This window comes from Mauremys reevesii, linkage group 3 (genome assembly GCF_016161935.1).
Source record: "Mauremys reevesii isolate NIE-2019 linkage group 3, ASM1616193v1, whole genome shotgun sequence".
In the NCBI taxonomy this organism is placed as follows: domain Eukaryota; kingdom Metazoa; phylum Chordata; order Testudines; family Geoemydidae; genus Mauremys; species Mauremys reevesii.
In genome coordinates, this window is record NC_052625.1 from 170,464,030 (window position 1) to 170,480,406 (window position 16,377).

The following is a 16,377-nucleotide window of genomic DNA, read 5'->3' on the forward strand; positions in this document are numbered from 1 at the left end:
TCCACCATAATCCAAAAGGATTGATGGGGTAAATGCTAGAAGAAACACTCTGGCCTGCTGTCTTGGTGTATCAAGATCAAATCATCTTTCAGTTTCCAGCTGTCTTTGACTATTTTCCATGTCTTATTTTCAGAGTGGAAGAAATCTGATTCAAATTAAACCAGAGGAATTGTGATTTCCTCTGAAGCTTGTGTTCTTCCCTATCACTAAGGAAGTCTTTACTATTAACTGCATACTGAATGGTACACACAATGAGAGAATCAGATCTGAGTCAAGGAACTCCCTACAAAATGCATGTTTCCCAAGCTACACACATACATATAGTAATACATTTAAAAAAATTAGATCCTTGTTTCTTTGGTACCAAATCTCCTTACATATCAGTGTCTGTTACCCCAATTCTCTAGCTCTGTGTGTGCAAATATGGAGAGGAAAAATGCCCTTGTCCTAAGAGCCTGGACTGAGATTTGGGAGGGCTGTGTTCCATTCCCAGCTCTACCCCTGACTTCCTGTCTGATCTTGAGCAAGTCAACCAGGGTCTGATCATATTCCCATTGATGTTAATGACAAAGCTGCCCTTGGCTTCAGTGGTGAAAGATCAAGGGCCAAATTCACAGAAATACTTAGGCAATGAGTCCATTCTCAAAGCCACTGCTCAGCTGTTGCCTACGTTTCTGCTGGTAGGCATGCACAAAGCTGCCTAAGTCCTGACATTGACCCACAGTCAACAAGCAGCTCAGAGCTCTGGAAAAACCAGGCCGTGATGTAAGATTCTTAAATTAGTCATTCCACCTGCCCATCTTGTCTGCGGGTTCTGATTCCCTCATAATGGGGATAACAATATTTCCCTAAATCATGAACCAGCTGGGAGAATCAATTAATTCATTAAAGCCTGTGAAGTATTCAGATATTTCAGTAATTGGCACTTTATAAATACCTATGTAGACAGAATATCAGAAAAGTGAAAAGAATTACTGTGCATGCTTGTAAAAATTATATGGCCACTGATAGTTGAAATAGTATGAAGTGGAAAAGATGACACATTTTCAGTCTATAAAGATGCTGGGCAACGCTCCAGTAAATAATAAAAGCAATAGCATCACCACTAATCTTGGTTTATGGTGTTAAATATGTAATGTGAAAAGCCTTATTTTGGATGCAGATGCCATATTTTTAGGCTTATATTAAGTATAATGTCAAACTCAGAGGAGTTTGTGTATTTTCCCTTATTACAGCAGGGATCTTATTTCACTGATGGTGCCATATCACTGAACTGAGATAATAAAGTCCATCTCCTTGGTGTTTAAAGGAAGAGGTGCTGAGCAACCCCAGCTCCCACTGAAGTAAATGGGAGCTAAGGGGGCACTGCACGTGGCAGAATCGCCACACGTGAATGCTTCCAAGAATCTGCTAACTTTAGGTGCCTCTATGTTTGGGTGCCCAACATGAGACACCTTGGGACTGATTTTTCAAAGTACTGAATACTCCCAACTCCAGATCACCACAGTAGCATTTTACACAGGATATATATGGCATATCCCTGACTAGAATCCACATATTTGTTAAAATAATTTTAGTTGTTTAAAAAAATTATAAATGTGCACATTTCATAACAAATTTAAATCAGTGCAGAAGATTCTGGAGCCAGATCCTCAGATGCTTGTAAATCAACATAGATCTGTTGACATAAATTGGTGCTATGCCAGTTTGCACCACTGGAGGACCTGGTCCATGATGTTCTTCATTCCATTTCTTAGAATACACCTGGGGTGTAGTTAATGTAGCATTGTGCCTCCTCACCCATGTCTTATTGCTTACATTAAGAAATTTCTAACTTAACTGTACATTTTAAGCTATTTAACTTTGAATATCCAGTGTTAGGAAATAGTTGCCCCTGCACCTTGAAGCATGCCTGTTTTCATCCACTATTTTATATGTTTACAAAATTCAATCCAAATCTGAATTAACAGCACAAAACAAGCCTTCTGGAGGAGATACTGCAAAATAAAAATACTCCAAAGCTTCGCGTTCCTTATAATACTTCATTATACTTCATTCTCCACTCTTTTAAAAATGGCTATACTGGCAGCTAAAAATTACTAATTGTAGCCTTAGGAACTACATCATAAACAAGGTTACACCCTAACTAACAATCAGACATGCTGTCAGAAATTTAAAAATCAGTAGAGTTTAGTACAATGCAATAAATTAATTAAAGCAGATTTTAAATAACCGATAAGCACGTTAACTAAAATTGATAAATTAGGGCAGAGTTTTAGTGTTCGACTATATCATTTTGGTCTTTCATAAATCATTTTCAAATTGGAACTAAATTTTTGTCCCTCATACTATTAATTACCAGGAATTAAAATAAATATCACATTTTTCCACATTAAATCACTTGTCATTTAATAGTCTGTAGTCCATTAGTCCACATTAGGCCTTATATCCTACATCAATTTATCCTTACTAACTGAAAATGCTAATTTTAAATGCTGCTCAAGTGTTTTAATATTCTGGCTTTTTTTTTCATAATTTCTGTTTTATTTTTCAAGGGAAATGGGAACCCTTTGGGTTCTTCAAACTGACAGTTCATTGAAGACCAAATCTGAAAACATGCTTGTAAAGAAGACTCTTTGAAATGTTAATCCGTGGCCTACAAAACTAGAAGAAAATCAAATTGATTGTATTGAAAATATGTGCGGTTTGAAATGTTTAAAATGTCTTCAGTTTTATTAATATAAATTATTGGGGGGGGGGAACCCTGCAACCACACAAACTTGATACTTTCCGTTCAAATACAAAAACATAATCTTATTAAGAAAAGACTCTCCCTATTTAGCAGCAATTAGGCTCTGCAGCTGCTAAGTTGTAAAAGTTCTGTGGGCACCTGCAGCTTGGTACCTTTACAGCATTTCTGATTCAGTAGCCCTAAAAAAAGGATAATGATTGTCATAGAAACCTGGCTTTAACCTTCATTGCCACTTCTCCCCAGATTGTGAATCTTTAGATCTGCCTACTTTTTTTGCTTTTCACCACAAATTAAGGTGTAATTGTAAAATGGGTAGGCAAATCCATGCTATCTTTAATCTAGTTAGTAAGGATAATAATAGCAGTGAAGACGTGGCAGCACAGCAAAGACTAGCAACCCAAGTATGTATTCAGGATCTTCGGTAGGCTTCTACTGGGGCTGCTGGCCTGTGCTGAAATCTGTGCCACCATGTCTTCAGTACTATCGTTACATGTGCTAGCTACATGAAAGCTAGCACAAGTATGCCAACCCATGCTACAATTACACCTTCAACTTGCAGTGTAAACATTCCCTTTGTGTCAAAAGTCATTACAAATGGTGTTGAAGAACACCATTGAGAAAATGTAGGAAGTGATGGTTAGAGTCTAAATGTGAAGGTGGCTGATTGAAAGGTCCTGGTTGGAAGTCAGTCTAGAAAAGCCAAAATGCATACAATGGAATTTAAAATAAAAAATGATAGAGATCATTAAGCATTCAAGTTGCTTATGTTTAAAAACCAAGCCATTGAGTTGTCATAGCTCCAAGATCCAGATTCATTCCTTTTTTTTAATGTATTATTTGTGTTATTGTAGTACCTAGGAGCTCTAATCATGCACTAGGACTCCATTGTGCATATAAACGCAGAGCAAAAAGACAGCCCCCCGCCCCCAACACTTACAATCTAAGCATAAGCCAAGAGATAACAGATGGAGACAGACCTGCAAGAGACTACAAGGGGACAATGAGGCCAGCATTGGTCAGCATGATAGGCTATCATCTCTGCATGCCAGCAGCCTAACTGTTGTCAGATTTTTGTAGGCATCATGGCAAAAGAGAGTTTTGAAGGAGATAACGAATTTGTTTTGTGGATGTTTATAGAGAGCTCCTCCCAAGCATGCGAGGCAACATGGGAGAAAACCTGAAGGTGCTTGTTTGAAAATGTAACAAGTGGGTGATAGAGGCTCGCACCTTGGGCTGATTGGAGCTGGGAATCAACAGCTCAATAGCAAATGAGCAATGATAGGTAGAGTGGGGAATGGGGATAGCCTATGACGGGCTTTTGAAAGTAAGACAAGCAGTTTATGTTTGATGTGATGGAGAAGGGGGAGCCCGAGGAGAGTTGTAAAAAGAGGGGCGACATGGTCAAAGTGACAGGTTAGGAAAAAGATATTTGCAGCAGCATTTTGAATGGATCTGAGCAGGTCAAGATTGCATGGGTGAAGGCCAGAGAAAAGGATGTGTAGTAATCAAGACTTGAGGTAATCAGATCTTGGATACAAGTTCTAGCTGTGTGGATGGATAAAGAAAGGCCATATTTTAGAGATGTTATTCAGAAAGAATCTGCAAGATTTAGATGTAGCCTGCATATGAGGACCTAGAGCAGCATTTCTCAAATGCAGCCACCAGCAGATTTTTTGGGGGCCATGACAGTCTCCAAAGTATGGGCAGAGATTTGGGTGGCGGGGGCAAAGTAGCGACCCTTGCCTGCAGCGCCCAGCTGTTGCTCCTGAATAGCTGTTACCAAGGGCAGTCAGATGCCCCACCTTGGTGTTTGTGCTGATGCCACCAGTGGGGATCAGTGCCCTACACTGTGCAGCCTCCTCAGGGGCTTGGGGCATCGCCTCTGGAGACACCTAGGGACGGCATACAAGGTGTCGGAGGCAGCTCTTGTCAGTGGAGGTGGCTGCAGTGTTCGGTCACCGGGGCACTCCCTTGGGCAGGTCCCCCGCTCCATCTGGCCAGGGCACAGGGAGCCTGAGACTCCGCAGTCAGCTGGTGAATTCCTGATCCTTCTTCCCTGGGGTGGGCTCTCGCTGAAGGACCATGGGAGGGAGGGACAGAGAGGCCACACTCTGAGGCCACCAAAAAATTTGTTGTGAGAACCTCTGACCTAGAGAGAGATCTGAGTTCAAGATGGCACCCATATTATAGATCTGGCAGACAAGCAGGGTGGTGGTGTTTGTCCATAGCGACTAAGGAAGTTTTCTGTAACCACAGGTCCCTATGTAAGGTACCAGCACTCCTGATCACAAATCTGTTCAAGTCAGTGGGATTCTTTTAAGTGACTTCAAGATGCTTTGGATTGGGACTTTCATGTATTGGGTATAGATATTACTAGGGAAAACAAATTCATTACTCGAGGGTAGCCGTGTTAGTCTAGATCTGTAAAAAGCAACAGAGAGTCCTGTGGCACCTTATAGACTGACAGATGTATGGGAGCATAAGCTTTCGTGGGTGAATACCCACTTCGTCAGACACATGTAATGTAATTTCCATTACATGTGCCTGATGAAGTGGGTATTCACCCACGAAAGCTTATGCTCCAATACATCTGTTAGTCTATAAGGTGCCACAGGACTCTTTGTTGCTTTTTTACAAATTCATTAGTAGGAGCTCTCTGCAGCCTGTGGATTAGTGCAGCCCATGTTTGCATGAAGTAAGAACATATAACATGAACCAAGCTGAAGCTAGACAAATTCAAATTAGAAATAGGACACAGTTTTAGCAGTGAGGATGATTAACCATTCGAAGAAACTAGCAAGGGAAGTTGTCAATTCTCTATCTCTTGATGTCTTCACATCAAGATGGAATGCCGTTCTGAATATATGCTTTAGTCAAACATGCTAATTATTGGGCTCAATACCAGGGTAACTGGGTGAAATTTAGTGGCCTGTGATATACAGGAGTTGAAACTAGATGATCTACTGGTCCCTTTTGGCCTTCAACTCCATATAACTGTGAAGAACATTTCTGGTGCAGGCCTACTCAACCTTTTAGGATGGAAAAGTCAGTTTATCATAGAGAGTAGAGATTTTTACTTTATTATTGTTCATTTTTTTACAGTAGTGCTAAGATATAATGGTCCTTGCCTTGTAGAGCTGATAATCTTTTGTTGTCTTCTTCAGCACCAACAAAATTACATATGAGTAAAACCATTACAACTGCATTTTCTGTGTTTCAGAAAATCAAGAGACTGAAAATACCAATTTCTAGTGCTATGGTCTTGAGATATTTTAAGAATTGTTATTATTTTCCATGCACCATAAGTCTTAATGCATTTGCTAGCCACTGTTTTTCCTCTCTTGGACAAGTTACAGCCTGCTGATAATTTAAGTTACACCAAATATAGCATATTTTTTCTCTCTCAAACAACCTAAACCAAAATGTAATTCATCTTCAGTTACTGCTTGGTGCACCATGGAAAAATATGTAATGACAGGAAAGGAAAAAACAGCTTAAAACAGATGGAAAATAGACACAACTGATTTCATTTGAGCAAACGATGAATGCTGTTCTCTGAATATAAATACCACAGACATCTTCCAGAAAGCCCATTGTGTGAATTAGAAAGTTCCTGCGCAAATATGATAAAGTTGACTGCTACAGTTGCAGTATCTGTCACTAACAATGCATTTTAAAAGAATCTTTTCATAAACCTGTTATGTAGAAGAACTATATTTCATCAGACATTACACTTGATTTTTCATCTTTCCCCATCTCTACTTTTTTTGTACATAGCTATCTTTTTGGGGGCTAAGTAGTAAGAAAAATCACAGTGCCCTTTTGAGTTTGTGCTGAACCATGTCCAGCTTTGTCTTCCTTGTCATAGTCTTCTATGCCCTTGTTACCACCATGTTGTACTATTCTAATGCACACTAGGAAAACCACTAGGAAGTGAAGAACACAGCAACCTTCCTGCTTTGGATTGTGTCAACATTAGCACACTGTAGGGGAGATTTTCAAATGCACATAGGATGTCCATGTCTTTCTATCAGTTTGGGGTGCTATTGACTCTAATTTTCAAAGGTCTGCCTGCCTGATTTTCAGAAGTGGTGAGCATCTACAACTTGAATTAAAGTTAGTAAGAGCTGCGGGTGCTCAGTGCCCTAAAAATCTGTTCCTATGTGGTGTAGGACCCATCTACTTTAGGCACCACCTCTTTCCCTAGTGAGTGAACCCATCTACTGTGGATTTACTCAGTCTCCATGTGGGAGTGAAAGTTCGGTGTTTCAGTGGAGGTTATTTAGATGTGTTGATCCACCAGAGACTGTTTACTGACATTAAGGTGGCAGTACAAGACACATCTTTTCAGTTGCTATCAATGAATTTCTCCTTATGGTTAGGCCAGGGGACGACACAAATGGGGAGTATTTGTCAGGCCTGATGTGTACAGTTTAAATACAAGTTTGTATTTAATTGTGTCATGTGGCCAGATGCCATGGGGATGGATGCATAAGAATGTCAATTAATAAATGAAGTCAGTATGCAACAGAAAAGCATTTCTATTTTTCCTTGAAAGCCTAAACTGGACTTTCAAATGTATGAATATTGTGTAAATGAATCCATCCATCCTAATGAATATTAATGATCTGATCCCTTTATTTCAGTCAGAAGCAGTGTTTATGATGTCTTTATGATTGTGATTTAACTACATATTCAACATGTTCTTATTAGAATTGCTTATACAATATAAATTCTCAGAATTTACTAATATCCCAGAAATAACAGACTTCTTGAATCAATAGTAAGAAGTTATTATTAGAGCAAAATTTATGTCGCTTGAATTTTTCAAAGAATCCGAGAAGCCCTACAAACTGATATATGGTGCAACAGATCAATCAAAATTAATTTACAGTGGAACCTCAGAAATTTGAATATGTATTGCAAGCTTGTGAGTTTTGCTAATTAGGAGAGGTCAGATTCTAATATGTTGGACTCACCTTAAAAGTACTTCTCAGAGAGCCCCTTTGAAATCAGTCAGTAAGTAAAGGTGGCAAAATTTAACCCTAAATGTCTCATGTATGGGATCAGTGCATGTGATATGTCACATCCTGATGGGCAAGCAGGGAGTGCCATGGAGTAATCAAGCAAAGTGGCAAGTTCACTCTCTTTTGGACTATAATACCAGAAAAATGTAGAAACACTGGAAGATGTTCAGAAAAGGCCCACAAGAAATGACTAGAGGACAGGAAGTTTAACTTAAGAAAGATGAAGAGAACTAAGTACACCTTATAAAAATGCTGGGTCTGATTCTGCTCTAACTTACACTGGTGTAAATCAGGTGTGACTCCATTGAAATCAATGGAAGCACACCATTGGGGAGCCAGTATACATAAGAGAAGAATCAGTTCATTCTGCCTGCTCACCCTGCTGTCTCCAGACCTCCTCCTGTCCTGAGCTACAAAGAATAGGAAAACCTTTGGACTTGACTCAAAATTTCTATTATCTTAAGCCCTTTCCTCCCTTTTGAGACCTTTTCATGAGAGTCTCAAGCCTTTTGTGGGTGCCTTGCTCCACAGTATGAAATTGCTGCCCTGAGCCTTAATGGTCTCAGGCTACCTTAAAAATGTCTTGGAGCATTTGGCAGCTGAAACAGCTTACAGCCGCTTTCATGATCCAAAACTGATGTGCTTATGTAAACAGAAGGTTAAGTAATTTCAGAGAAGAAAAGTTATCAAATTTTACCATAGGATTTACTTCTTATTACAAAGTGAATTCAGTCAAGGCTGAAGTAGATCTTAAAATGCAACTTTGGTGCTTTGCTTATATTTTCTTCCCCCATTCATCCCTGCCTTTAGCTCTCATATTTTACTCCTCCAGGGCTACACAGACGGTATTTTTCCTACATCCCATATGTCCAAATCCTACATAAAGATGTTTAGCTCAAATGTCATGCATTTGAAATGCTCCACAGCCTCCTTCATAGAAGGTATCAAAAATGTCTTTGCAGTGAGTCATCCATAGCTAAAGAGGAACCGAGGGTCTTGTAGTGATACTAAAAGAGAGAAAGTGGCTCAAAGCTAATGGAGTTCGAGACAAAAGAGGAAGCACAAATGAAAAGTCCCCCAACTACTGAGAAAATAGAGGCCAAGATTGGAGGGTCAGACAAGTTGTGGATGTCAGAGGCAAGTGGACAAAGTGTGCGGAGCAACCAAGAGTGTGGACCTGATTCAGTAGCATAACACTAGTGTAATGAAGTAGAGAAACTCCTTTGACTTCAGCAGAGTAACACTGGTGTAAAACTAGCTTGCAGAGAACCAGAACCTGTGTTTCCAGTTGAATTCAGAATGTGAAAATAAAGGATAATAAGGGTTAAATGGTCTTGCTTTCTGAAGTGAGACAGTAGAATGGCAGCAATGTTCAGGGCCCCCTGAAGTTTAAGAGAGTAAGGATGTCATTAGACCATAAAAGAGAATTGCAGTTAATTAGACAAGAAATTATTTTAGGCATAAATAAAGATTTCAGCAGCAGCACAGTCAAAGTTAGGGTGGATTTTCGCAATCTTCTGTGGGTGTAACAGGCAAGACTTGGATTCTGAGGTGATGTGTGGGAGAGGAGGCAAGTTCAGTGTTATGGATGACGTCAGAGTTCTGGCTTTGGGTGCAAAGATAAGCTCGGAATAGAGGAGCATGAAAGCAGAAAGAGAGACTTCATCCCCTTGACATTTCAGCCTTTTAAAAAATGAAGCAGTAGGGAAGTTAGTGTGATAGCCAGGGAATGACAGTCAAGAGAGGCAGTTAGAGAGATCAACAATTGTGAGTCAAGGGCATTGTTACCTTAAATGTGTTTCCCCTTAAAGGTGATGTCCAAGGCTAGAGCTATCAGTGATGTCAATGGAGAAGACGAAAGAGCCAAAGACTGAGAACTAAATTGTGCCTTTAAGGCACAGCCCTACAGTTGGGGCATACAGGAGCTCCATCAATCGTTTGTAGGGTATTGCACACAATGTTCTTCTGTGCTTCGTCAGCTTCACTAGCTGGTATTCAGATGGGTGGGGTCTTGGCTCTGTTATCGGCCACCAGTGGTAGCCTAGCAGAACCTCCAACTGTCATTATGTTGTGCCCCCATGCATGGTGAGGGAGGGATGCTCTTTTGTCCTCTTCCCTATGTAAGGCCATTCATAATATGGCCATGAGTCTTGAGGCCTTTCATACCAATGGGATGAAAAGAAGTAAAGTCTCCATCAGCAATGGAAGCGGAGAGACACTGGCCTTCCTGTCTGATGCATTCAAGAAGATGTTTGCAGTATTGTTATAGCAGTATTAGTTCCAGGATATTAGAAAGACAAAGTGGGTGAGGTAATTTCTTTTTCTGGACCAATTGGACTCAAGAAGTGTCATTGATAGGTAGTACTGAAAGCAACACTGAGGAAAGAGAGTAAGATTAGGGATACCCAGATAAGTCATAACTTGGGGGGGAAAGTGGTTAATATGCCTCTTTTAAACCTACAGAGGAGGATTCTCATGTACAACCCAAGAAAAGGCACATTCGAAGGAAGAAACGAAAGAACACTGTTGGAAATCCTGATAATTTACATGGAGAGCAAACAGAATCTGGGAAGCCTAAGACTCTGTTTCAAGATAATTTACAGCTGCAGCAGACAGATGGCACAAAAGTAAGCAAAAACAAAAAGAGGAAAATGAAAAAGAAACGACAAAAAGAAAAGATGAGAGCAGCTGGCATGCTAACAAAAACCACTGGTGTGGATTTTACATACCAGCCTGAGAAGGACAACAGTGAAGGAGCAGACTTTAAAGACATACATGAAAAAGCAGATGGCATTCTGGACTTCTTGAAGGCAACGCAAGAAATCTATTTTGCTGACAGTATGTACCGACCTTTTTTTTTTTTCAGTAACAGCTTGAAATTAGGGAAAAAATATGCTTTTTATTTCTATATAGAATGGGGTATATCGATTGCTAGTATAACTGCATTGAAGTCAGTAAGGGCTACAAGTGCTTAGCACTTCTAAAACTCAATCCCTTTTTTAGGTCTCTAAATATGCAAGTAGGTGCCCAGATGTAAAAGATCAGATCTCTGGTTCCCCATCTTTATAATGTGTATAATATTTTGTAATGCATTTTGTGAACCTTAGATAAAAAGTGCTAAATCATCCAAATTGTTCTTTCTTCTTCTGTGAATGATCATCCAGATGAATTGCTTGATGTCAGAAACATTCAAATTAGAGAAGTAATTGCTGTTCTAATCTGAGTTTTCTTGTCCTTATCTTCCAACCTACTTTTCTGGAAGCCTCCCCCTTCTCCAGTGTCTGATTCATTTGTGATGTACAGGGAGAGCTACAATGACTTTCCAACTTACCAGTCACCTAGAGGAAATGGGGAAGCACAGTAGGAGCTTTACTGAAGGGCCTAAGGATCTTGTGGATGAGATGCATAGCTGAGGTTTTAGTAACCTGTGGCCATTAAAGATGCTGTAGCACCCTTCAAAAGACTATCAAGGTGTTAGATCTGATGTCCTATTATATTCTAATTCAGGTGACTGGGATCAGGCAAATCCCTATTGTTTCAAGTGGACACAATATTCTTCCCTTGTCCTCCTACTGAAGTATTGTTCTATGGAGCTTCTGTCATTAATCCACTTCAGAAGCGACTAGTGATGAGTGAAGTGACTTAATTATGGGTGAAGTGATTCCCTGTGCATATTCTAAAGCAATTTAGTATAATGAAGAATGGAACATGCTTTGTAAGTGCAAAATACTGTTGTTTACATTGTTGTGATCCAGAACATAGCTTTAAAACTGGGACATGTAATGTCACCTTTTCACAACTCACAGTTTTGACATTCCTGGTGGAACTATGTAGAGAATTTTAAATAGTTTGCCTGCATATAAAATGTCCATCATAAGCCAAAGATGTCAGACCCGTCTCATAAAATTCACCTTTAAGGTATAGAGATCTTTGAAAAATGACTGTAAAAATGGCATTTGGGGAATTCATATTTATTTTTTCCTCAATGATTTTCAGATAAAATGTGTTCAGTTTACACGTAAAAAGATGTCTACTCTATCTCAGGTCTGTATACTAAGGGCATGTCTTCACTAGTAATGTTATAGCGCTGCTGCCACAGCGCTTTAACGTGGCTGTGTAATCATGGCACCAGCGCTGGGAGAGAGCTCTCCTGGTGTTGTAAAAAAACCACCTCCACAAGGGGAATAGCTACCAGTGCTGGGAGCATAGCTGCCAGTGCTGGTGCACGTCTACAATGCCACTTAACAGCGCTGAAACTTGCTGCGCTCAGGGGGGTGTTTTTTCACCCCCCTGAGCAACAAAAGTGCAGCGCTGTAAAATGGCGGTGTAGACAAGGCCTAAGCCTGTTATATGAAAGCCAAATACAATTTTTCAGGCTCATATATTGTCATCAGTAATAAAGATTTTGCAATTAGAATTTATGACTAAACTACGCTCTTGTTTAAATTGGTGTAAATCCAAGTGGCCTTAACGGAGTTACTCTAGAATTACACTATTGTAACTAGGAGTATGTCTAAATTTGAGCTGGGAGTTGTGATTCACAGTTCATGTAGACCTGTGTACCCACCCAGACACCTTAGATACATACTCAGGCAGCTAGCCCAAGCTGCTGCCTATGCTACCCCCGTTACGCTGTTATTTTCAGCATGCCAGCTCGAGCAGAGCTAGTGCAGGTATATCTACACAAGCTGAGACATTCACCTCTCAGCTCAAATGTACCCTGAGAGTAGAATTTGACTCTTAATTAACAATTCATTGGAATCCTGTTCGCTTTCCCATAGCTGTGTTGGCTGCACAGTTCTAACAAAAAGTATTCAGACTGTCAGTTTCCAAAACAGGCAAAGCTAAATTCTGTCAGCGATTGACAGATTGGTCCTAACTCCAAAGCTGCAGAGCAGACAGGACCTGGTTATTCACAAAAGAGAAATTGTCAGGCAAAAGCAAATCTATGTTATGGATTATATGTCACATTTACATATCAAGGTATGACTAACTTGCCTGTTAGGCAAACGGGTTTATATATAGATCTGAAATTATGCTGTTTGCTTTTATCACAAGCTTTCTCATTGGGTACCTTACCACCCCATTTCCCTCCCCATTTTTAGATAAAATTGGAAGCCACTGCTTTCAGCATCATTTACCAATGGCCACATTGAATTATACCTTTATTTTTCTGTTAGAAAGATTAATGAGGAGGAATCTAAACACATCGCTAACAATTGTTTTTATTAGAAAAGCTAACTTTAAAGAAAGCCTGTCTAGAGGGGCTTATAGGGACAAACCATTCAAAGGTACTGGAATTGGAGAAGTTAGGAGAAGCAACAGCACAGTATGGAAAGTCATAGTTTCCTTTCTAATTTTATTGCATGCTATAATATATATTTTCAAAGCATAAATATTAATATGCAGGAATAAGATAACCAGTTGTCTCCCAAAATGCTTTACAGCAGACCCTCTCTCTATATATGTATATCTATAAAAATGTGTGTGTACTGTACACAGACACTTGCTTTGACTATAGTACAGTTTTTTCCTTAGACCTTCCTACTTTAGCATAAATCACAATTGTTCTTATTAGAAAAGCTAGGTGGTGAGTTTAGATTTCTCACAATTCATTAGTAGTCCTATTGGCATATTCTTTACTTTTCATATTCAGCATCTTCCTGCCTATCATGTTATTTTAATATCTAAGAAGAAATAGGCTGCATATCAGTACAGCATAGTATTGGTTTTAAGGAAGTGTAAATAAAAAGGAAGGAGATGTATTTTAAAAGTAAAGGTAATTAACAAATTTTCAGTAAACATGGAGAAAGTTCCTATATTTATTTGGCCTTCTTTGTTCAGATAAATCAAAATCCACAGATTCACCTACGAGTTCAGCAACTGTCCAAGAGATTTTACAACATCTTGAATCTCACAGCATGGCTTCCTCAGATGTGATACTTCTACATCAGATGAAATCCCTTGTACTTTTGCAGGATACTGAGAGATTGAAGGGCATTTTGGAACAATTCCAAGAACATTCCATGATGCTGCCTGGTATGTACAGTTTACTCATCATATCGCTGATGTTCTTAACATGTAGAAATGTTCAAATATTCAAATTTGTCATTCTCATACAGAGATAAAACAGTAACTAAATAACTACATAATGGTGAAAGTAAGATTATTACAAGATTATGAAAGCATCGTTCTTCACAAGGAAGACATTAATTTGCCTTTGGGGGGGGGGGTTATGACTGATATGAAACCACAACAGAGGCCAGTACTGCAAGGTGCTGAGTATCCTCAGCTCCCAAAGAAGTTAGTGAGAGGTGATGGCTCTCAGAATTGCATAGGAAGAGATCAACTATTTGAATAGGTTTAGTCCCTGTTTCTTCTCAATGCTTAGAATAAGAAACCAGTATTGTGAACTATACCTATACCATTGCGTATAGTGTTTTAAAGTGTCTTGAAAAGTAATGAGTAAGATAGTGGTAGTTGTGACCAATCAAGGTACAATTCAGACTAATAAGTAGTTGTGTCATACCTGCCATTTAACCTGGGGTGCCCTTTCCAGTGTCTTGCTGCTGTAGCCTGGACTGTTCACAAACAGCCTCCAGCATGGAAGTCAATCCCAGCAATGTCTATGTGCACTGCAGCCAGCCAGCCAGCCACACCCTGATTCTTACCAGCCTTAAAAATTACCACAGGGTGACCCCAACGCAGTCCTAGTCCCAGATTTCCCCCCCCCCCCGAAACATGTCCTGTACTGCCCAGCCCTCTCCTAGACAATACAAAAATATTAAGTCCGTTATTCATTTTAGGAAATAATATGCACACAACTTGTTGCCCCAAATGGAGTTACCAGATGCTTCAGCTTTAACACACTGGATGAGATAAAACAATAAAACAAGTTTATTAACTACAAAGAAAGAGGTAGTTATAAAAATAGAGATAAAAAGCTTACTGGCACCTAACTTAACAAACTATATTAGATTCAAAGCAAAGTTTTCTCACTACATGCTTTAGCAGTCTTACTGGCCAAACTCTTTAGATCAGGACCCCTCTCCCAGAATCCAATGGCTCTTCCTTTGTCTCTTCAGATGTAGTGAATGTGATGGGCTAGGAAGGGGCGGGTCCCTTGTAGTGTTTTTCCCTCCCTTTTATAGTTTCAGGCCCCCTCTTAAAAACATTTCCAGCTGAGACGCAGGAGACAAAGGGTCTATGTGGAAAGATATTCCCCGCTGGTTTTTTTTCCCACCTGTTTGAACTTCCTTTGTTTTCCCTCCCTGTTTGATGACTCTATTCACTGCTTAAATGCAATTTAAGGCAAGCATACAGGACCAATCCACACAAGTGGTCCATTTCCTGGAAATTACTGTGCTAATAAGCGATGGTCACATAGACACCACCCTATACTGGAAACCTACTGGCCGCTATACTTACCTACATGCCTCCAGCTTGCATCCAAGACACACCACACGATCCATTGTCTACAGCCAAGCTCTAAGATACAACCGCATTTGCTCCAATCCCTCAGACAGAGACAAGCACCTACAAGATCTCTATCAAGCATTCTTAAAACTACAATACCCACCTGCTGAAGTGAAAAAACAGATTGACAGAGCCAGAAGAGTACCCAGACGTCACCTACTACAGGACAAGACCAACAAAGAAAATAACAGAACCCCACTAGCTGTCACCTTCAGCCCCCAACTAAAACCTCTCTAGTGCATCATCAAAGATCTACAACCTATCCTGAAAGATGATCCCTCACTCTCACAGATCTTGGGAGACAGGCCTGTCCTTGCTTACAGACAGCCCCCCAACTGTTCTCAGTGGTAGAAGATGACAGAACAAGGAGCAATGGTCTCAAGTTGCAGAGGGGGAGGTTTAGGTTGGACATTAGGAAAAACTTTTTCACTAGTAGGGTGGTGAAGAATAAATGGACACAAATCTGATATCAGGAATCATAGCATTCAAAAACCAGTAGGAGAACACTTCAACCTCTCTAGTCACCCAGTAACAGACTTAAAGGTGGCAATTTTGTAACCGAAAAGCTTCAAAAACAGACTTCAATGAGAAACTGCTGAACTGGAATTAATTTGCAAAATAGATACCATTAACTTGGGCTTGACTAGAGACTGGGAGTGGCTGGGTTATTGCACAAATTGAATCTATTTCCCCATGTTAAGTATCCTCACACCTTCTTGTCAACTATCTGAAATGGGCCATCTTGATTATCACAACAAAAGTTTTTTTTCTCCTGCTGATAATAGCTCATCGTAATTAATTAGCCTCTTAGAGTTGGTATGGCAACTTCCACCTTTTCATGTTCTCTGTATGTATATATCAGTGTTTCTCAAACTGGGGTCGCCGCTTGTGTAGGGAAAGCCCCTGACGGGACGGGACGGTTTGTTTACCTGCCCCGTCCGAAGGTCTGGCCGATGGTGGCTCCCACTGGCCACAGTTCGCTGCTGCAGGCCAATGGGAGCTGCTGGAAGTGGTGGCCAGTATGTCCCTCGGCCCGCGCTGCTTCCAGCAGCTCCCATTGGCCCGGAGCAGCGAACTGCAGCCAGTGGGAGCCACAATCAGCCGGACCTGCGGACAGGGCAG

At 40.2% G+C, this 16,377-nt stretch overlaps 1 protein-coding gene across 4 annotated transcripts in view; it reads left to right on the forward strand.

The window, feature by feature from the left end:
- ERICH1 (glutamate rich 1) overlaps positions 1 to 16,377 on the forward strand; it is a 128,491-nt gene that overhangs the window by 70,150 nt on the left and 41,964 nt on the right. For all 4 annotated transcript variants that reach the window (XR_005596949.1, XR_005596948.1, XM_039532444.1 and 1 more), the window contains exons 4-5: positions 10,243 to 10,617; positions 13,624 to 13,818. Coding sequence is in view for 2 of the 4 variants with exons in the window: in XM_039532444.1 (XP_039388378.1) it covers positions 10,243 to 10,617; positions 13,624 to 13,818 (570 nt within the window). In the remaining 2 variants the exon portion in view is untranslated. The remainder of the gene's footprint in view (positions 1 to 10,242; positions 10,618 to 13,623; positions 13,819 to 16,377) is intronic.